The 23474-nt window shown below is 39.2% G+C and overlaps 2 protein-coding genes across 2 annotated transcripts; one reads left to right on the forward strand and one right to left on the reverse strand.

The window, feature by feature from the left end:
• Positions 1 to 527: 527 nt before the first annotated feature.
• Positions 528 to 14939, reverse strand: LOC130921521 (gastrula zinc finger protein XlCGF57.1-like). Its single transcript, XM_057845529.1, has 3 exons — positions 13543 to 14939; positions 9557 to 9988; positions 528 to 2744 (listed from the first exon to the last, which is right to left on the reverse strand). The coding sequence occupies exons 2-3, from the start codon at positions 9905 to 9907 to the stop codon at positions 1377 to 1379; spliced, it is 1719 nt and encodes a 572-aa protein (XP_057701512.1). The 5' UTR covers positions 9908 to 9988; positions 13543 to 14939; the 3' UTR covers positions 528 to 1376.
• Positions 14940 to 16306: 1367 nt separating this feature from the next.
• Positions 16307 to 23407, forward strand: LOC130921542 (gastrula zinc finger protein XlCGF8.2DB-like). The gene is made up of 3 exons (XM_057845576.1): positions 16307 to 16318; positions 16582 to 16711; positions 20054 to 23407. Exons 2-3 carry the CDS (start codon positions 16706 to 16708, stop codon positions 21080 to 21082), a joined length of 1035 nt encoding a protein of 344 aa, XP_057701559.1. The 5' UTR covers positions 16307 to 16318; positions 16582 to 16705; the 3' UTR covers positions 21083 to 23407.
• The last annotated feature ends 67 nt before the right edge of the window (positions 23408 to 23474 follow it).

Consider the following 23474-nt stretch of genomic DNA (forward strand, 5'->3'; position numbering starts at 1 on the left):
CGGATTTTTTTTTTAATGGGTGAAACATGGTGATATAACAAGGGTCGCGGTGCAGAAATCTCAGACAACAAGGAGTGGTTGAAATTTTCCTTTTCATATAGTTACCCTTTTAAACGTTATTTTTCAATTGTTTTTTTTTTTGTTTGGATCGATTATTTATCATCCTAACATATTGGGGAAAATGCGACAGTACCAAAAAAAAATACAATCAAGCGATAGTTATGAGGTAGATATCCGTGACTTTTTTTACAAACGCCATTTTTTTCCATTGTGACGTAATTTGTTTAAAAGTTTAAAATATATGAGTGAATAATTTTTTAAAGTAGTTTTTTAAAAACTAAAATTTAGACCTCAATGAATGATTCTAAGATAAAAATGACAGACATTTTGAAACTTGAAACTTACCTTCTTTTTATAGCTGGTTTGAAACAAAAGCAGTTGCGCGACGTCTGTAAACGGGCAATTTCAGGGTAAAACGGACAAATTAAAAATAGTTTGGAGGCTTAATGCGCCATGAATCTGCTATGGCAGCATATAGACATATTGTTCTATCAAACACAACAGTTGTTTTGGCTTAAAATACTGCAGTTTATTGGAAAGACGGGTGTAAGAGCAGAAACTACTTTTTCAGCCTTGTGTCTGTTTTCCGCCATATATATTAAATAGTTGTGAAAAAGAACAGCAGCTGAAAAATCATTTCAACAACTTTTCGAAAGAGGCTCAAGGGAAACTGAATTATGAAATTGAAATGCTTTTTCCACTGTAAATGCAGGAATTAGAATACCGTAATGGCCCTGATTATAAGACGACCCCCTCTTTTTCAAGACTCAAGTTTGAAAAAACTTTTTAAACACAAAATTATTTTTATACAGAAAATAATTACAGTACATCTGAAACAAATGATTATAACAATATATTTGAGAGAAAAAGCATGTTATTTTGCCTCATTCAAATCTTAATATCTGAACATTTAAATATGTAAACTTAAGTGCAATCACATTCGTAAATGAATGGCTTCTGGTTTTTGAAATGTAAATAAACCAGTCTATTGTGATAAAACAACAAAATTTCAATGACTGCATTAACCATCAAAGTTAAGTCTAACTGTAACTGTAGTCTTGAAACAATTCTGAATAAGGAAAAACATTGCAATACAATAATGCAAACTGGTTAAACTTGAGAGTAGCTGAGATCTGTCGTGACAGAACATCGCTTCAATGATAATCTGGCGCCATCTAGCGTCGTGAATGGGTACAATGTCTAGAGCCCGAATGTAAGACGACTCCCACTTTTTCAGTCTTATTTTATTGCAAAAAAACACCGTCTTATATTCGGGCTAATACAGTATTTTGTAACATGCCAGAATTCAAAGGTTTTTACTCAGTGTGGCTTCTTGCATGCGTTACTAAATTTCCTTTCTGAGCGAATCTTTTACCACAAAGTGTGCAGGCAAAAGGCTTCTTTTCTCCAGCGTGGTTTCTTGTGTGCCACACTAAATGTCCCTTCTGAGTGAATGTTTTACCACAAAGTGAGCATGCAAAAGGCCTTTCTCCAGTGTGTTTGCTCTTATGTATTTCTACATTAGTCTTCCGAGAAAATCTTTTATCGCAAAGTGTGCAGGCGAAAGGCTTTTCTCCAGTGTGTGTACGTATATGCTGTTGTAAATCAGTCTTCTGAATAAATCTTTTCTCGCAAAGTGTGCAGGCATAAGGTTTCTCTCCGGTGTGTGTGTTTGTGTGTTTGCTTAAACCTCCCTTGTCGATGAATTTTTTACCACAAAGTGTGCAGGCAAAAGGCTTTTCTCCAGTGTGTGTTCTTGTGTGAATGTTTAAATTTGCCTTCGTGAAGTATTTTTTATCACAAAGTGTGCAGGCATAAGGCTTCTCTTCAGTGTGTGTGCTTGTGTGTTTGTTTAAACCGCCCTTCTCGGTGAATTTTTTACCACAAAGTGTGCAGGCAAAAGGCTTTTCTCCAGTGTGTGTTCTTGTGTGAATGTTTAAATTGGCCTTTGTGAAGTATTTTTTATCACAAAGTGTGCAGGCGTAAGGCCTCTCTTCAGCGTGTGTGCTTGTGTGTCTGTTTAAACCTCCCTTCTCGGTGAATCTTTTACCACAAAGTGTGCAGGCATAAGGCTTCTCTCCAGTGTGGTTTCTTGTGTGCGATACTAAATGTCCCTTCTGAGTGAATCGTTTACCACAACACGTGCATACAAAAGGCTTCTCCCCGGTGTGTGTACGCAGGTGTGCCTTTAAGTTGCATCTCCAAGAAAATGTTTTATCACAAAGTGAGCAGGGAAAAGCTTTCCTCACCGCGCATTCTTGACTGTCTTTTTTCAATGAGGACTTGTTTAAAGATTTTGAAGCATTTTGGTCAAGCTCATCATCCTCCTCATCAGTGTTAAAGTCAGAAGAGTGTGACATTATGTCGTCGCCGTCCGAAAGCGGAGCTAAGAGGCCGTCCAGTTGCGATTGTCCCTCTCCTTTTGTTGTCACGTGCTGAAATGATCTGTCGCTAGAAGGTTTCGTTGCTCCGCTCTCATCGCCTGGACCTTCGTCTTCTTCGCTCTTTACACTAACACCAATAGGAAACTTGAGGATTTCAAATTCCTGTTTTTCTTCTTTAATGTCTGGGATCTCTGGCTTCTTCTCCTGTTTGATCCACTGCATGTCGGACTCCTCCTTCTGTTTAACGTGGAGGGGATCGTGCTTCTCAGGATGAAGATCTTCTATAGTCTCTGTGGGACACTGGGTGAAAAAAAAAAATCACATGATTTGCTGACATTGGCGATATAGAGAAAAACAGATTGTCCCGGATGTGATGTCAACTTTACAACGCTGGAGTCGGCAGTCTTTTTTTTTTTTTTTTTTAATCATGTTGACTTTTTTTGGGGGGGGGGTTGGAGCATTTTTTTGAGTTTTGTGTAAAATGATAATGATTTAATTTTTCCCCCCATTCTCTATAGTGTTTCTTCATTAAGCTATTACTACCAAAGTAACAAATCTCTGGTGTAGTTCAGTGCTTCATGAATTTATTTTATTCTTCTGATCGAGCCAGGTACAGTAGCCTGTAAGAATTTAGGCGCAATTATGGTTATGTCATGCTGGTTTCTCAATCAACAACTATTTGACTAATATAATGTAACATTCCACGTTATTCTCTTTATAGATGTTCTTCTGAAATATTTTCCTTCCACCTGTAAATCCCGGGCTATCTTTTACAGCCAACTTATTCACATAAGCACCAAGTCTAGTACCTTCCCACACACAAACTGCCAGTGGAGAAAGAAGTGCACCTTCCAAAACAGCTACAGTGGGACAAATAAGTATTTAGTCAACCACCAACTGTTCTCCTACTTGAAAAGATGAGAGAGGCCTGTAATTGTCAACATGGGTAAACCTCAACCATGAGAGACAGAATGTGAAAAAAAAAAAAAAACAGAAAATCACATTGTTTGATTTTTAGAGAATTTATTTCCAAATTAGAGTGGAAAAAAAGTATTTGGTCACCTACAAACAAGCAAGATTTCTGGCTCCCAAAGAGGTCTAACTTCCTCTAACGAGGTCTAACGAGGCTCCACTCGTTACCTGTATTAATGGCACCTGTTTTAACGCAATATCGGTATAAAAGACACCTGTCCACAACTTCAGTCAGTCACACTCCAAACTCCACTATGGCCAAGACCAAAGAGTTGTCGAATGACACCAGAGACAAAATTGTAGACCTGCGCCAGGCTGGGAAGACTGAATCTGCAAAACGCTTGGTGTAAAGAAATCAACTGTGGGAGCAATTATTAGAAAATGGAAGACATACAAGACCACTGATAATCTCCCTCGATCTGGGGCTCCATGCAAGATCTCACCCCGTGGCGTCAAAATGATAACTAGAACGGTGAGCAAAAATCCCAGAACCACACGGGGGGGGGGGGGGGCCTAGTGAATGACCTACAGAGAGCTGGGACCACAGTAACAAAGGCTACTATCAGTAACACAATGCGCCACCAGGGACTCAAATCCTGCACTGCTAGACGTGTCCCGCTGCTGAAGCCAGTACACATCCAGGCCCATCTGCGGTTCACTAGAGAGCATTTGGATGATCCAGAAGAGGACTGGGAGAAAATGTTATGGTCAGATGAAATGAAAATAGAACTTTTTGCTACAAACACAGGTTATCGTGTTTGGAGGAGAAACAATCCTGAATTGCATCCGAAGAACACCATACCCACTGTGAAGCATAAGGGTGTAAACTAGTTATGCACGATAATACATTTTTCAACCGATACCGATAACCGATAATTTCCTCCTCATTCCTACCGATAACCGATAATGTCAAGCCGATAATTCTATTAAAAGATTTATGTAAAATTTTAAACAAAAGAAAATATTACTGTGCAAAAATATAATTTATTGCTTTTTTTTTTTTTTCCAACATAAAATATGAACAAGTCGTCAATTCCAACATCTAAATAATGACATTGTCTGACATTGTGTAATGGTAAACTTTTGGCAACAATTACTTACAGAGTAAATACCTAAGTTGCACAAAAATGCCTTTAAAAGTAAGCCATTTCTAACATAACATTAATACACTGCAAAACACACTTCCTTAAAACTAGTCAGTTTTAAGTGTAAATCTATTGGAAATAAGTGAAATTATCTGCCAGCACTTCATGTGTATTTCTCTCAGATTTCTTGGAAGAAAAATAGCTAGCTGAAAATAATCTTAACAGCCTTATTTTAAGCAATACATTATTATACTTAATCCTAAAAAAAACTTGGAAGAAGAAAAGATTTTGAATATTTGTGGCTACAGAATATTATTGTTGTTTCATTACAACAGGAATGTGCATATTTAAATTAATAAGTGTTAATAAGTGCCAATAAGTTTAGATTATCTACTGTGACTGTAATTGAGCAGACAAATAAGTTAAATTAATTTGAAAAGTGATTGCTAATGTTATATGCTTTGTTGCACACTGTGAAAATGATTAACTCAAAAGAGCGAGATGTCATGTACCCATTCTGCAGCGCTTTGTTTACATTTGCGGCACTCACGAGTCGCGACATTCGCTTTACAGCAGCTAAACTGATAAACGGCAGTACTATTTGGATGCAGTTGGAGCTCGCATCTCCGTGCGTGTTGTTTTATGCCTGAGTTTTGTTAAGCCGAAAATAAAGGCGGCATTACAAAGTCATCTGGCCACTCGTCATTTTACATACTGTATGTATTATTGACGGGCTGACTTCGTTTTCTCCATGTTTAAATTATCATCTAAACACTGTGCCGTCATGATAAGCTTGCTTACTGGACATCACTTTTCCAAATGTAGTGGTGAAAATGCGATTGGCATGTTTTTCATGAAGAATGGTGGTCGTATAAACTGCATTATTTTTTTATCCAGGGCTTTGGCTCTCGGGTCATTTCGGTAAAAAAAAAAAAAAATCGTGTCTCGTCTCGGCGGCGGCTACGTTCGTACCGGATAATCCGCCCGCACCGGCCGGTTTGCCGCGGCGTATTCGGGGCCTGGCTCTGCTCACACGCCGTGAGGGAACGCTCGAGAAACCGGGGTGTTCGCCGGAGGTCCTGAAGCCGGGGAACCGGGCTCTGCCCGCCCCGCCGATGGCGAGGCGGCGGCGGCCTGCCGGACCGGCCAGAGCGGCGGGCTCCGTCGGAAGACGGCTACTTGCCGACTATCGGTCTCCAGTCGTGCCGGTGTTTAGCCTTAGATGCGAGTTTACCACCCACCTTGGGCTGCTTTCCCAAACAACCCGACTCTGAATCGTCACAAGCCCCTAGTTTAACTTAGTGTTTACAATAGCTTTAGCATTCCCGCTAGCAGCAGCAGCCTGGCATTCGTTCCAAAAATCTTTGTGATGCAGTTTTAAATGGATGCTGGGTTAGTGATTTTGAATGAGGACGCTTTCTTTCGGCCTCTTGGAACTTCTGCGGTACATGTTTCGCAAATGGCGAGAGCGTCGTTTTTTTAGTAACAGCCGCCATAATATTCAACTATTTCTTGTCGTGTAACTCCGCCTCCTCAACCCCTCCTCCCTCAGGGGCTTCAGAGAGGGGAGGGGTTGAGGAGGCGGCGTGCTGAATTCTTCGGTTGTGCACATTTGGAGGCTAAATCAAGTATATAAATATCGGATTACATTATCGGTTGAATTTTTTATTATCTGGATTATCTGTGTGACGTCATAATTGCCATTATCGGCCGATAATTATCGGCCACCGATATTATCGTGTATCTTTAGTGTAAACATCATGCTTTGGCGCTGTTTTCCTGCAAAGGGACCAGGACGACTGATTTGTGTAAAGGAAAGAATGAATGGGGCCATGTATCGAGAGATTTTGAGTGAAAATCTCCTTCCATTAGTTATTGCCAACATAACAAAGTATTGAGATGAACTTTTGGTATTGACCAAATACTTATTTTCCACCATGATTTGCAAATAAATTCTTTAAAAATCAAACAAATGTGATTTTTTTTCCCCCCTCCACATTCTGTCTCTCATGGTTGAGGTTTACTCAAGTTGACAATTACAGGCCTCTCTAATATTTTCAAGTTGGAGAACTTGCACAATTAGTGGTTGACTAAATATTTATTTGCCCCACTGTATATGTGCAATAGATGCTTTTGCATCAGTAAAGACAAGGCGAGTAAGGTTATAAGTCAAGGTGGAAAAAAAAGTTGCATTCTGTGTGTGTTAATATAGGTTTGTGCGGGTGGTTGTTATTAATATTGTAATAATAATCGTATTTTATTTGTGTGTTTTTGAAAATTTATTGGAGCATTTTTCTTTTCATGTCTGCACTTGTTTGTTGTAGTTGTTTTTATAAAATAAAATACAAAGAGATTATGTGCTTTTTCAGTGTGAGTATTTAAATATTTGTGGTAAAAATAGCTGGGGGGCAGCAAATATGTTGCCTAGGGTACCAAATTGGTCAGGAACGGCCCTGAAAACAGTACATTTTTTTCAATGATTTATACCGAACTAGACGCCATGAACTGTACGTAAAAAAAAAAAAAAAAAAAGCGAATGATATGCTAACGCGACGAGTTCCATTTAGTGTGTGATGATCACTCAGTTCACACCTTTAAAGACTAAAGCAACATTGCATATTTTCTCTGGCCAAGATAAGAAAACAATTCCTACCGTGTGTGCAAGCCTTGAGATTGGAGGTCACTGCACTGGTGAGTGGGGTGCAGTGTTGTTAATCTTACTTTAAAAAAGTAATTAGTTACAGTCACAAATTTCTCTGTAACCAGGGGACTACATGTATACATACATGAGTTTACTAACTTCATGTTTTATTTGATGCTGGTATGAGAAGCATATTTTGTGTTCAAAATGTGTTGCATGACAATAGATTAAACCCACACATATTGGCAGAGGTGGGTAGTAACGCGTTACATTTACTCCATTACATTACTTGAGTTGCACAGGTTAGCCGAAACAACCATGTCATTTCAAACGCGTAAATGCAAAGATGATCTGTTTTTTTTTAATTTTTTTATTTTCCCAAACCCGGACATGTGACATAATTTCCCAAACGCAACAGAAGACTATCCACAGCAAGTATAGCAGCAGCAACGAAACAAATGAAGGAATGACACTAAATCGGGCGCTCGGTGTCTGTAAACAAGGGTCTCCAGTGTAAAATGGAAAAATTAAAACTAGTCTGGAGGCATAATGCCATGCCATGAAACTGCTATGACAGCATATAGACATATATTGTTCTATCAAACACAAGAGTTCTTTTGGCTTAAAATAGAACAGTTTCTTGAAAAGAAGGGTCCAAGAGCAGGAACTGCTTTTTCACCCTTGTGTTTTTCCACCATATATATTGGATAGTTGTGAAAAACAACAGCAGCTGAAAAATCATTTCAAGAACTTTTTCAAAAGAAGCTCAAGGGAAACTGAATAATGAAATTGAAATGTTTTTTCCACTGTAAATGCAGGAATCAGAATGCAGTGGTACCTCTACATACGAAGTTAATTTGTTCCAGGACCTTGTTTGTAACTCGAAATGGTTGTATGTCGAGCAGGATTTTCCCATAGAAATGCATTTTAATTCCATTAATTCGTTCCACAGCCCAAAAACCTACACTAAATCCTTCAAAAATACTGCTGGTACTATTACAAATGGCAATTACACATAGCAAAACAAATAAATTATAAATAAAAATTGGAATAGTATGATAAGAAAAAGAATAATAATAATAAGAACAATAATTCCTGTAATAATGTAACAAATCGGGTTCTAATGTGGCGGACGTTTTTTGCTGTGCCTGAACGCACCGCGGGGCTGACGTGCCAGAGACAGCGCGGTGAGCTTGAGATTTTCACTCTCACTTTCAATGTTTTCTTGAGAACACCGTCATTGCGGCAGACGGTAGGCATTTTGGGTTGAATAAGTTGTGATATAAATGATAAAAACGTGGCGAAGCTGACGATTTCTTTTGTGATGTTACCACAATAATAACTGTCGGTTTAATTGATAAATGACTGGCGAACAGTGGTCGGAGGAGGACCGTGGAGAGCCAGTTCATGGATGCGCACCCCACGCTCACATTTTTCTATAATTTGCAACTCCATTTAAAAGGTAAGCGACTAAGCGTCACCTTTTTCTTTATTTCACCACCTGTACCAACCTTTTTGAAACCTTTTGTGTTGATTTCGCACACAAGAAAATCCACTGTGCGTTCGTCTGCGGTGATGTCATGTCGTATTTCAAGGATGTCGTCGGATGTAGAAACAAATGGCGAGTCAAATTTTACGTCGGATTTCGAAAAGATCGTGTGTCGAACCGATCATATGTCGAGGTACCACTGTATTTTGTCACACGCTGCAATTCAAAGGTTTTTACACAGTGTGGCTTCATGGGAAACTGAATGACGAACTTGAAATGTTTTTTCCACTGTAAATGCAGGAATCAAATTTTTTCACACGCTTCAATTCAAAGGTTTTTACTCAGTGTGGCTTCTTTCGTGCATTACTAAATTTCCTTTCTGAGCGAACCGTTTACCACAAAGTGAGCATGCAAAAGGCTTTTCTCCATTGTGTGTGCGCTTATGTATTTTTAAATGAGCCTTCTGAGAAAATCTTTTATCGCAAAGTGTGCAGGCTTCTTTCCAGTGTGTATTCTGGTGTGAATTTTTAAATGTCCCTTCTTGAAGAATTTTTGATCACAAAGTGTGCAGGCAAAAGGTTTTTCTCCAGTGTGTGTACGCTTATGCTTTTCTAAATCAGTCTTCCAAACAAATCCTTTCTTGCCAAGTGTGCAGGCAAAAGGCTTCTCTCCAGTGTGTGTTCTTGTGTGAATGTTTAAATTTGCCTTCGTGAAGTATTTTTTATCACAAAGTGTGCAGGCATAAGGCTTCTCTTCAGTGTGTGTGCTTGTGTGTTCGTTTAAACGTCCCTTCTCGACGAATGTTTTACCACACTATGTGTAGACAAAAAGCCTTCTCCCTGGTGTGTGTACGCATGTGTGTTTTTAAATGACGTTTCCAAGAAAATGTTTTATCACAAAGTGAGCAGGGAAAAGCTTTCCTCACCGCACATTCTTGACTGTCTTTTTTCAATGATGACTTGTTTAAGGATTTTGAAGCATTTTGGTCAATGTCGTCCTCCTCCTCATCAATGTTAAAGTCAGAAGAGTAAGACGTTACATCGTTGCGGTCCGAAAGCGGAGCTAAGAGGCCGTCCGGTTGCGATCGTCCCTCTCCTTTTGATGTCAGGGGCTGAAATGAGCTGTCGCTCGAAGATTTCGCTGCTCCGCTCGGACCTTCGTCTTCTTCGCTTTTTACACTGACAACCATTGGAAACCCATTGGGGATTTCAACTTGCTGTTCTTCTTCTTTAATGTCGAGGGTCTTTGGTGCCGCCTCCTGTTTGATACACGGCATGTCGGACTCTTGCTTCTGTTTAATGTGGAGGGGATCGTGCTTTTCAGGGTGAAGATCTTCTACAGTGAGGCCTGTGGGACACTGGGTGAAAAAAAAAAAAAAAAAAAATCACATGATTTGCTGACGTCACAGATATGAAGAAAAAAACATGTAGTCCCTGGGTTACAACATACCCGACGTGATTACGTGATTTCAACTTTACGACGCTAGTCTCCAGTCTTTTTTTTTTTTTAAATAATGTTGACTTTTGTTTTGTGATGCATGCTTTTATTTTGCCTTAGGAAGCGTAGAGCAGATAGTACCTCCGCACGCGAGATTTGCGAGTAAGGGCGCATTTACACACAAAGTCGAGCGTACCTGCACACAGCAGTCTATGCCCACTTGATGCTAAACTAGATATCACATGCATATAGAACTAGATGCGAAATGACAGACTCGGCGGCGCTAGTAAACAGCCGCCATCCTAAAGCACTAGACTTCTCAGAAAGGCTTTGTTGTAGTGAACCTTCCTAGCGGACCTAAGTAACGTTTTATCTCACATATTACAAAATCGACAAAATCTTGACCGAATCTATCTTTAAATGATGAAACAGTTTTAAAACTTTCACATGTCGAAAGTAGACAGAAAGGAACTAACGCAAAAACGGAATCAATTTTAACAACATTAACGGTTGACTCACAAGTCACAACGTTAAATGACTTCCAAACAAAGCAAAGGTTACTATTAGGGTTGTTCCGGTCATGTTTTTTGCTCCCGATTCGATCCCGATCATTTTAGTTTGAGTATCTGCCGATCCCGATATTTCCCGAGCCGATTGCTTTTTTTTGCTCCCGATTCAATTCTAATCATTCCCGATCATATACATTTTGGCAATGCATTAAGAATAAAATGAATAAAACTCGGACGAATATATACATTCAACATACAGTACATAAGTACTTTAGTTGTTTATTATGACGATAAATCCTCAAGATGGCATTTACATTATTAACATTCTTTCTGTGAGAGGGATCCACAGATAGAAAGACTTGTGACTTTGTATATTGTGACTAAATATTGCCATCAAGTGTATTTGTTGAGCTTTCAGTAAATGATACTGTAGCCATGCCCAAATGCATGATGGGAGGTGGAACCATGACTGTGCGTAGTGCTACCAGCTGATATATCTTCTCTGCGTTGGGAAATAACATAAGGTTTTAAGAAAAAGATGAATTGCTACCTTGCTTCCCCACATTGCTTCCCATGATATTTCTAATTGTAAGGATAGAGGGATTGTAAGGCTTTAGCCAATTAAAAAAAGGCTCCAAAGGCTGCCAAAATTCACTCCACTCATTTTACGCTGCCTTTTATCTCTCTATATAGATAAAACGGCGCCATTACAGATTGTTTGCGACAATGCGTGAATGGGTCGTGCAACGCATGCATTAATTGCGTTAAATATTTTAACTTGATACATTTTTTAAAAAATTAAATTGGGACATCTCTAGTTACTATGTTTTTTTTGTTTTTGTTTTGTTTTTTTTTTAAAAAGAAAAAAAACGTTAGGTAGTGACTAACTCAATTACTTTTTGGGAGAAGTAATTTGATTTGTAATTCTGTCCTATGTAGATATACTACGGAAAGCATCATTGCATGTAACTGACTTCCCTATATATTGATTTAAAAAGTAGGGAGTTTTCCTGTAAGATATTGTTTATAAAAGTTGAAAAACACTTAAAAAAAAAAAAAAAAAAAATGAAAAAAGATTTCTATAATGGGTCAAAATTACATTTCGTGCAGATCATGTGACCAGCACCTTACAAAACCTCGTAGATAACTACATCACCAAAACATGGAAATCAAGCAAATCAGTGCAGCACAGTGGCTCTGCCTAGGGGATACAATTTTGACAGGGGTAACTACATTGGCACGAAACCGGCAAGCGTACCATATTCAAGTGATGACGATCTTGGCAAAAAGTATAGCTGTCCTAAGTAGCATTATTTACAATTCCCCTCAAGAATGATGGGAAACAATAAAAACGCTCATTTTAAACTTATTATTATAAATATTTGTGCAAGTTATTTTTTTTGTTGACACTACGTTTCGGGGTCATCAACATGTTGTGTCCCTCCTGCCCCCAAAAGTCAAACCCCGCCTATGAGTTTAAGTGCCATGAAGTGCAGCCATCAAAAGACATGATAGAAATTGCCAAAAGTGCTACATACAAATATAACAAACGTCACAGTTAAATTTTAGTAATCATGATGTAGCTGAAAATATTGTTCTTTGATTGCACCAGGTTATACGGGACAATATTAACAATAAATTCATAATGTTTTAAAAATTGAGTTTATTATTTTCAATATTATTCGTATTATATTTGAAATTTTAATTTTTTGTTTCATATTGCACGCTTCATAAAACGTTGTAAGATTAGTCACCAATTTGGAAGGGCATAGGTCACTATTTGTAAGACTGCCAACTGGAGATTTCCCGATCGATCGGGTCTGATCACGTCATTTTCAAAGTATCGGAATCGGCAAAAAAATATTGGCCATGCCTTTTTTAAATATATATATATTTTTTAATTAAATCGTTTTCTAATTGTATTTAACGTTACAAGCATAATATGTTACACTCATCCAGAGTCTTTAGTTTAGGCTTAGGGTAGGGTTGTCAAATTTATCTCGATAATGGCGGTAATAAGTTTTTTCAAAAATGTATCACGTTAAAATGTTTAACGCAATTAATGCATGTGTTGCACGACCCACTCACGCATTGTCGCGCTCAATCTGTAATGGCGCCATTTTACCTATATAGAGAGATAAAAGGCAGCGCAAAATGAGCAGAGTGAATTTTGGCAGCCTTTGGAGGCTTATTTTAAAAGGCTAAAGCGTTACAATCCCTCTCCCTACAATTTGAAATATCACGGGAAGCAATGTGGGGAAGCAAGGTAGCAATTGATCTTTTTCTTGGCATCTTATTTTATTTCCCAACGCAGAGAAGATATATCAATTGGTAGCACTACGCAGTCATGGTTCCACTTCCCATCATGCATTGGGGCATGGCAACAGTATCATTTACTGAAAGCTCAACAAATACACTAGATGGCAATATTTATTCACAATATACAAAGTCACAAGTCTTTCTATCCTTGGATCCCTCTCACAGAAAGAATGTTAATAATGTAAATGCCATCTTGAGGATTTATTGTCATAATGAACAAATACAGTACTTATGTACTGTATGTTGAATGTATATATTTGTCCGAGTTTTATTCATTTTATTCTTAATGCATTGCCAAAATGTATATGATCGGGAAAAATTATCGGGAATGATTGGAATTGAATCGAGAGCAAAAAAAAGTAATCGGATCGGGAAATATCGGGATCGGCAGATACTCAAACTAAAACGATCGGGATTGGATCGGGAGCAAAAAAACATGATCGGAACAACCCTACTGCCAACGGCCTCGGGTTGACAGTTCTGCGTTACGCCAAAGCAATCGGAATGCATTAAAGTGTCTTAGCTAGCGAGCTAAGCTAAACTAAACTAAGGTAAGGTTGCAAAGCTTCAACATGAAGCCAAACGTCTTCTACTGTGCTATAAAATGGGACTCTTTAGTCCAGTAAATTCTTAATTGGGTACTTACCCGATGAGAATGTTTTGAAGGAGCTCATTTGATTAGGAGACGTGAACACGAAAGAACAGCAAGTCCCGGATGGGTAAACAAATGTTGCGTTAAGTGAACCGGAAGTAGAAACGTTCAGATGCTAAAACTTCAGCGTGGAATGTTGAAGCGTTTGGAAGTTCCATCAATACTTAACATCACTAGAGTCCAAAAATATGCAGTAAATATGATCGAAAAATCCGAATGGAGGGCTAAAAGTGACCAACACGGCCCCGTCCTGTTAAGGTTAAAGCCGTTGACTCCAAGATAAAGTCGAGGGGCAGAGAGCTAAACGGCTCCAACTACTCCATCGGCGACCACTTTTCTCCATATGCCATGGGGTATAAACTAGTGTTGTATCGGTCGCGAACGATTCGTTCTTTTTGAACGAATTGTTTGGGTGAACGAGACCGAACTAATCACCATCTGCACTGATTCGTTCTATGAAGTTGGTGGCGCTTGTTCGCTGCGTGGGAGGGCGTTGAGCAAGCGGCAGCGTCTTCTGACATCGCACACGACCAATCAGACGCCAGCCTCATCGCGGGCAGGGGAGGGAGCGGAAACAGAATCATGGCGTATGTCACTCATTTCCACGTGTGGCCAATAAGCAGCCAGCGTGCAGGCAGGGGGGAAAGACTGAGTTTTGTCACTTCCCGTTCAGTGATTCGGTCCTCCGGTTCCTGACCTAGCTTGCTGCTAACTTGACTTTCCAGTAATGACTATGCGGTGAACGAGTCATAAAATGAAAGGAAACGACTTTGTCACATATTTGTTAACGTGGAGCCTATCAAATGCTGCTCAAAAAGACAAAAACACCACACAAATTTAGCGAGCATGGTTTAGTGTTCTACTTTTCTCAACAGACTCGGGACTGTGCCTATGACGATATACTATCAAATTTACAGTAATTTAAAACACGCGTACCTACGAGGCAAGCAAAACCTGAGCTGCGGTCGCGTGACGGCAGTGAAGCGGGCAGAGAACTGTCACTATATGGAGGCTTCATGGCAGCGATATGTACCTCATATGTGCACAGAAAAAAAATAATATTTAGTATGATCACCATAATACTGATTTGCAATGAAACTGTATATACATGTCAATTTTTTCCGAGTGTTTTTTTTTTTTTTTTCCCCGTGTCAGAGGGTGTCGGTTGGTTTGACAAATTATGTCAATCCGTCCATCATGTGCTACTCAAGCGCCCCAAAAACAAAGCGCGCGGACACGGGAGATGTCGCAATATGTCTACATTTTTCTTAACAGACTAATGAGAGTAGAAAGGCGAAATCATAAAGCAAACAATTATTTCTCGTCAGCATTTGACGATCTGAGATGCGGGGACGACAGGGGAGCTGACCGGATTATTTTATTTATTAATACCAGTGCAAAAATTCAAAACGATCATCTTAATAATAAAAACAAAAATACAACAGAGCGAGAGGTTAATATGATGTGTTGGCCGTTCCATAATTAGAAATTCAACTTTCGATTTATTTTTATTTTCGTGACAGCAGGCATGCCGCGTTGGCTGTTAGCAGCAGCATTGTATATGTGAGCAAGATCATGCTAAAGAAAGTCCGTGCGCCCCCGACCCCAAACCCCGACTTCCCCCTCAAAAGGAAAATGTTTAACCGTGTCCTAATTCGAAATGCAAGCACGAGCCATGACTTTGAGCCCATAGAACTAGGACAGACGACGCGGAAGTTCTCCCTCGCTTTTGCAGCAGCGGGAGGGAGACGAGGCTGTCTCTGAGAGCAGAATGATATCGCCTGTCACTCATTTCTGAAACTACGACGAGTGGTCAATGTGCAAGAGAGGGAGGGACCAAGCAATGTCACTTCCCGTTCAGTTATACTGCGAAGCGGTCTTTGGTGATTCGTTCAGCAACGTCACTTCCCGTTCACTAACCGAACGATTCATTTGGGTGGGGAGGGAGATGAGGGGGGCGAACGATTCGTTGAACGATTCGTTTGAACGAATCGTTTTACTGAACGAACCGGAATGGATTCGTTTACTCAAGTGAACGACAGATCCCGTCACTAGTATAAACATACCAAACATTGCCTATCAGAGAAAAAACTCTTTTTGCACTCCTCTCCCGCGCTTATGCACGTCATCAACATGAGACACATTTGAGTGTTACACGTCTATAGCATAAAATTTTAAAAAAAAGAAATAGGAGTAGTGTTTTTATTTATTTATTTATTTAGTTAGTTAGTTAGTTATAATCAAATATATATTTAATTTATCAAAGTGATGTGAAACAATCTGCCTTGAGCGGCGGCTTCTTGCCAACAGCGACCTCTCCTGGCCGTTCCTTCTCCCCGCCTCGATGTTTTTTCCTTGCACGGTTTTCGTATTTTTGGGCATAATTAGGACTCATCGTTGGAGCAGAAAAAAAGCTAAACTAACTGAGCCTGAGAAGCTTCAATGCTAAAAATGAAGCGAGTTCATTGTAATGTTTCTTGATGGAAGAAGGGTAGCGGAAGGAGTACAGTAAAGTCTGAACTTTCAAAGTAATATAGAATTACGGACAAAGTTCTGAGCCTCCAAATTGAGTTATTGATTGTAATAACTAGAATTTCGGATATGTTGATCATATTTATGTAATATTTTTGGAGTCCAGTGATGTGAAATAGTGATGAAACTTCAACATATCACACGTGAACGTTTCTACTTCCGGTTCACTTGACGCAACTTGCTGATCTTTAGTGTTCCCTTCTCCTAACCAAACGAGCTCCTTCAAAACATTCTCATCGGGTAAGTGCCGAAATAAGAATTTAAAACTGAAAAGTCCCATTTTAAAGCATAGTGGAAGTCGTTTGCCTTTATGTTGAAGCTTCGCAGGCTTACCTGACTTAGTTTAATTTAGCTTAGCTCGCTAGCTAACACGCTAACGCATTCCGATTGCTTTGGCTTAATACCACTTCCGATTTGTAAAGTTTGTTTTAATTCGATCGGTTAACATGCGAGTGATTACATTTAATTGTACTGTTTGAGACGCTTCTTGACTTGTCTTTAGGATGCGACAAATTGAAACTTACTGAAGGCCAACGCAATTCCAAACATCAAGTCAAAAAGTAGAGACGTGGAAAATGAGGAGAGGAAATCCAAGTTAGGACGAACAACGGAAAGAGAAAAGGAAATGAGGGTAAGATCATTACATTTGTTGTATTTTTCATGCAATATATGACTTGCTTTGATGTAACCGTGATCAGTGATTGCGACTGTAGGGCAGGGGTGTCCAAACTTTTTGCAAAGGGGGCCAGATTTGGTGTGGTAAAAATGTGGGGGGCCGACCTTGGCCAATGTCCTTTAGGTATAACAATATATTTAAGCAAATTTTAGCAAGCCATTCAGTGTGTCACATTTGCTTAATTATTTTTTTCTCTTTCGACTCTCGGGCTCTTGCGAAATACTGCTGCTGTGACATTAAACTAGCTTCAAGTTGCTTCAATTTCTCGCTGCGTATCTTCCCTGTAATCTTGTCGTACATGTCAGCGTGTCTTGTTTGGTAATATCGCCTCACATTGAAATCTTTAAAAACAGCGACGTCTCTTTGCAAATGAGGCAGACACAGTTTTTGCGTATTATAGTGAAGAAATAGTCTAATTTCCACCTATCCTTGAAGCGTCGGCCGTCACAGTCAACTTTCTTTTTTTTGTTGATTGTCACCATTTTAGAAAATGGAAGTAATGGGTCACACGGAATAATGTTGCTTAGCCCTTAAATACATTCAACATGAAGCATTTGTCAGAGAATCCCTAAATTTGAAAAATAAGGTCCTAATGAAACCTTTTTTTCAAATTTGTAAAAGAAGTCAAAATGAATATGTGTAATAAGCGCTCTATATCTATAAGCCATGCTAAATCATGAGTTTTTTTTCCTCATGGAACCTGCAGATGCATGTGTTGACTTGCATCCATCACTTTTTTTCTCAAAAAGAAATGTCAAAATTCTAAATTAGTCTCAAAATCATGAAATTTTAGTTGTATCAAATGTGATACATTTGGCAATAAAGGGTTAAAGTGCAGCTGCCTTTTAGTGGGTAAATGAGGGGACGCATTTTGTGTGTAAGCTACTTCATATGCTGGTTGCAGTACTGCTGACCTATTCATTAAGTCTGTGTTCGGGCCAGACGTTATTGATTTTATGACAGAGGCTGGGGGCCGGATGAAATTTGACCACGGGCCGCATTTGGCCCCCGGGCCGGACTTTGGACATGTCTGCTGTAGGGCAACAAGCCCATATCTTGTACACAATTATTAATACATGGGCCAGGAAATCATTCGATTATAGTAGGGCTGCAGCTATCGATTATTTTACTAGTCGATTAATCGATGAACTAGTTAGTTCGAATAATCGAGTAATCAGATAAGGAACATGAAAAATTAAAACACCTGAGCTGAGCCTCAAACGATAAAAAAATAAATCTATGTACAACAAAATAGTAATTGGCTAATTTACATAACAAAAGTCCGCTAGCTTAAATGCTATAAAATGCTTTTTTTTTTTTTTTGTACAATGTTCTTAACAAATGGTTCACACACATATTCCCACAAAAACGGCCAAATATACCAATAAAACTAACTTACGAATGCATTAAAAAACACTAACTCAAACAAAAGCTTAGCTTATATTGGTCTTAACAGGGAGCAGTCTGATTCAGCCATGTGAAATGAGGCAGACCAGAGGGCAGTGTATCCACCCTAATCAATAAAACTTAACGCAAACACTTTCAAAATAAACTATTACAACGCCACTTTAATGAAACGAATTCTCGAAGCAACAAAATTTAATTCGAATGTTTTTTTCTAATCGAATACTCGAGTTAATTGATTAATCGTTGCAGCACTAGATTATAGTGTACAAAACATTGTGGTTTTCATCAACAATGACGATAACGAAAATATTTGGTCAACGATCATTTTTTGGTCAACGATCATGATGATGATGAGACTATAACAAGCTAAAAACGTGTTTTGGGAGACTAAAACATAACGAGCCTAATGCCAGTTTTCTTTTGACGAGACAAAAATGCACAATGGTTAAGTGTAGTTAGCCTGCATCGTAGCAGTGTCTGCCCCTACCCCCCTTACCAGTGCTGTGTCCTCCAATCTCAAGGTGTGCACACACGGTAGAATTTGTTTTCTTAGTCAGAGAAAGTATGCTATCATGCTTTAGCCTTTAAAGGTCTTTGCTGAGTGATCATCATACAATAAATGTAACTCATAGCATTACCATACCATTCGCTTTTTTCCAAATACAGTTTGTGTTTTGTGAAGAAGAACAATTTATTGCATTTGGGTGATTTATTTGGGCGTTTTGTCATTACATTCGTGGTTGAATTGGTTTAAAAGAACTGACAATAATATCGCATGTTGGCAATAATTTATGAGACAACATATTGCCTTCTAAAATTTGTTATCATGACAGGCCTTGCCACATGATTATTTCCACCTCATCATTAAAAAAAAAAAAAAACAATAAAAACCCATTTGGACAAGGTTTTAAAAGGTACTGGAAAATTGGTCTTGAAAGTTCTTAAGAAGTGCTTGAATGTATATATATTATTTTTATATATTATATATTTATTAGGGCTGTCAAACGATTGAAATTTTTAAGCGAGTTAATTACAGCTTAAAAATTAATTAATCGTAATTAATCACAATTCAAACCATCTATGAAACGCCATATTTTTCTGTAAATTATTGTTGAAATGGAAAGATAAGACAAGATGGATATATATATTCAACATGCGGTACATAAGGATTGTATTTTTGTATAATAACAATAAATCAACAAGACGGCATTAACATAATTAACATTCTGTTAAAGCGATCCATGGCTAGAAAGACTTGTTGTTCTTAAAAGATAAATGTTAGTACAAGTTATAGAAATTTTATATTAAAACCCCTCTTAATGTTTTCGTTTTAATAACATTTGTAAAATTTTCAATCAAAAAATAAACTAGTAGTCCGCCATTGTTGATGTCAATAATTACTTAAACAATGCTCATGGGTGCTGAAGCCTATAAAATCAGTCGCACCCAAGCGCCAGCAGAGGGCAGCAAAACTCCACAAAACACAATTAACAAGTGGGCATTTGACTGCACTGTCATGTAAATCTGTCTGAGCGGGGCATGTGGGTTAATTGCGTCAAATATTTTAATGTGATTAATTTAAAAAATTAATTACCGCCCGTTAACACGATAATTTTGACAGCCCTAATATTTATATATTATAAAATAATAATCAATCTTTTCATCATTACATTGTGGAAAGTAATGAATTTTATAACACTATGCTATTTTTTTTTTTTTTTTAGAAGGACCTGTATATTTCTCTCCATATTATTAAAAATATGATACCTGAATATCATTGCAAAAACTCGGAAAATGGGCCCCCATCCGAGCAGCACCGTTTCCCGTCAACTGATAGTGAAGTCTATGGCTTGACTTTAGCAAATCACGTGATTTTTTTTTTTCACCCAGTATGCCGCAGACGTCACAGTAGAAGATCTTCATCCTGAGAATCCCGATCCCCTCCACGTTAAACAGGAAGAGGAGTCGGAGATGCCGTGTATCAAACAGGAGGCGGAGCCAGAGACCCCTGACATTAAAGAAGAAAAACAGGAAGTTGGAATCCCCAAGTTTCCAATGTGTGTCAGTGTGAAGCTCGAAGGAGATGATGGTCCGAGCGAAGAGGGTGGAGATGTGAACCCCTCGAGCGACAGCTCATTTCAGCACTTGACAACAAAAGGAGAGGGACGATTGCAACCGGACGGCCTCTTAGCTCCGCTTTCGGACAGCGACGACGTAACGTCACACTCTTCTGACTTTAACACTGATGATGATGACTTTGACCAAAATGATCCAAAATCCTCAAACAAGTCATCATTGAAAAGGGACACAAAAGAATGCTTGGCTGGGAAACCTTTTCCCTGCTCCGTTTGCGAGAAAAGGTTTTCTTGGAAGACTGAGTTAGAAAGACACACCCGTACACACACTGGAGAAAAGCCTTTTGTCTGCACATGTTGTGGTAAAAGATTCACTGAAAAGGGAAATTTAAAGAAACACACGCGTACACACACGGGAGAAAAGTCTTTTCCCTGCTCAGTTTGTCATAAAAAATTCTGTCATAAGGGAGCTTTAAAAAGACACGCAACAACACATACTGGAGAGAACCCATTTGCCTGCTCCTATTGTGAGAAAAGATTTTATTGTAAGTCTCAGTTGACAAGACACATATTTACACACACTGGAGAGAAGCCTTTCGCCTGCACACTTTGTAACAAAAGATTTTCTCGGAAGATTCATTTAAAAACGCATGAGCGTACACACACTGGAGAGAAGCCTTTCGCCTGCACACTTTGCAACAAAAAATTTGCTCAGAAGATTGTTTTAGAACGACACATACGTATACACACTGGAGAAAAACCTTTTGTCTGTACATGTTGTGGTAAAAGATTCACCGAGAAGGGAAATTTAAACAAACACACACGCACACATGCTGTAGAATAGCCTTTTCCCTGCTCGGTTTGTGAGAAAAGATATTTTTCGAAGACTGATTTCGAAAAGCAGCAGCGTACACACACTGGAGAAAAGCCTTTTGTCTGCACATGTTGTGGTGAAAGATTCACCCAGAAGGGCGTTTTAAACAAACGCACACACACTGGAGAAAAGCCTCGTCCCTGCTCTGTCTGTCATAAAAGATTCCATTAGAAGGGAACTTTAAACAGACACTCAACTACACACACTGGAGAGAAACCGTTTGCCTGCTAACTTTGAGGTAAAAGATTCGCTCAGAAAGGATATTTAGTAAAGATGTGACTGAAAATTAGGCAGCGAAAATAGCAAATATTGTATTTTCCGTTATCGGTTAAAAGGCCAAAAGTATACCACAGGAAGGTGTGAAGAAGCTTAGTCCTCTTGTGATGAGGTTATCGAAACGCAACAAGCTAACACTACTGTGGCCTATACTACGAACTGAGTTCAACCTCCCCAGAAGTAATCCAGTTTACCAGCGGGTAACCAGAGTTGACAAAACCTGGTTGTCTAGTTTGTGGTCAGTCGGTGCTACGACGCTGATTATGAGGTTGATTAGTCGAACCTGTGTCAACCCAGTCAGAGTTACTGCGCGTTCACATAAAAGGGGGCGGAGACCAGAGTCAAACACTACTTGTGACGATGGCATGGGCACCTTACTTCACGGAGGAGGAATGCGCGATGATCATGCGGAGTTATGAGGAATTAAAATCCACCCTCACCGTGAAATCGAACACAGTTTCAGCGAGTAGAGCGCGACGGGTCTGTTGACAGCGAATTTACAGATCGTGTGATTTGTGAATCCGTCAATATGCCAGTTTACTTATGTCCATGCAAAGAAATAAAGCCTGCTGTCAGGACAATAAAATAAGATTTGGTACGTTAACAGTAAGAAATAATTTATCGCGCATCACCACATGAAGCAGGATAATTGTATGTTTAGTCCCATTGACTGTATGAATACGTATGTCCTTTTTTTTTCTCCTTAGTTTGGGCCTAAAAAAATCAAGCCCGACCTGACCCGACCCCGATCAATTAACTTGATTTGCAGGCCCGAGCCCGACCCAACCACCCCCCCCCCCCCCTCCAAAATTTTATGTTATCTTTGTGAGGACTCAGGAGAAGAAGGAAATGCGGGGATGCCATGCGTTGTTGCGTGAATTAAAGCCCGTCTTTTGTAACGAATTTTCACAGTTAAACAAGACTGTTAAGATGAGTATTCAATAAACATTTATATCTTTTATATTTGTGCGTCTGTCCTATCAGTGGATTTGACATTTAATCTCTTCGAGTTGGCAGAAAAAAACGCAAGTTTTCTCAATGTTTAAATAGTCTACATATTTCTATGATTATTATTAACTCATTTACACAACGAAATAACGCTGGAAAAGTCCGTTAAATATATTTCTTGTATATGAGAGCAAAGCTCCGCATTTGTTTACATTCAGCAATTTCAACGATCAATTTGAAGCGTTTCCATACCCCACTTTGAATCGCACGGCATACAGTGTTCTTACGCAGATATTCAGCATCACCATTGGAATGCATATATTGTCCCTGGCGAAAGAGCGCACGGAGAGGCACACAATCTGCCCGTTTGTGAGGGCCTGACTTTGGCGGGTTACATTATAGTGACGTCCGCCTCGATCAGTTGGCACAGGTAAAGAATTCCCTCAGCTGAAGTTGGCACAGGTAAAGAATTCCCTCAGCTGAAAATCTACATCTTTCATGGAGAACATCTTCCGGGTACGCCAGCGGATTCTGGCGGTCTCCAAAAACCCGGGCACTCCGAAGAGAGCCCCTCACAATCCGCGCGCCAATGTCGTATGGGTCGTCCAGGTACGCTGTCATTGTCAGGAGGACACGTCCGCGGAGGAGTGCTGTTTAATTATAGCGTGGTTAATTAGAATTCTGGGGTTAAGCAGGATCTAACTCTGAGACGACCAGGTTTGGCGTGTGGCGTGTGTTGCCATGGCAACACTTCTCGGTTCCAACATATCCACCTTTTGTAGTCTCGCTTAGCTGCGAACTTAGGTCGCACGTGAGGAAGTTACTGTCGAAGTTACCCTGCTAAGCCAGAAAACTGGCTTCGTAGTATAGGCCACTGGTTCACAGCCGACATGTCCATGATTTGGAAGTATTTTGTTTTGACGTCGAAAGACGCAAAACACCTAATGATTCCAGGAACATAGTGTTTGGGTCTTTCAAGATGTGTGACTTTTATTTATTATTATTATTTTTTAAACTTCCTCTATGGGGAACAATTTTTAGAGCAATTCTCTGTTCTATATGAAAATCAACATTGGCTATATCACTAAGTGAACTCCTAATGTGTATTTCTGCATTTATTTTGAATTCATTAAAATAT

This window comes from Corythoichthys intestinalis, chromosome 1 (genome assembly GCF_030265065.1).
Source record: "Corythoichthys intestinalis isolate RoL2023-P3 chromosome 1, ASM3026506v1, whole genome shotgun sequence".
Lineage (NCBI taxonomy): Eukaryota > Metazoa > Chordata > Actinopteri > Syngnathiformes > Syngnathidae > Corythoichthys > Corythoichthys intestinalis.

Excerpts from the sequence above, each read along its gene's own strand:
- LOC130921521 (XM_057845529.1), bottom strand. The coding sequence starts at position 9,907 with ATGCCGTGTATCAAACAGGAGGCGGCACCAAAGACCCTCGACATTAAA. Across the intron at positions 2,745-9,556 it reads AAGACAGTCAAGAATGTGCG|TGTCCCACAGAGACTATAGA; the intron begins GTGAGGAAAGCT and ends TTTTTCACCCAG.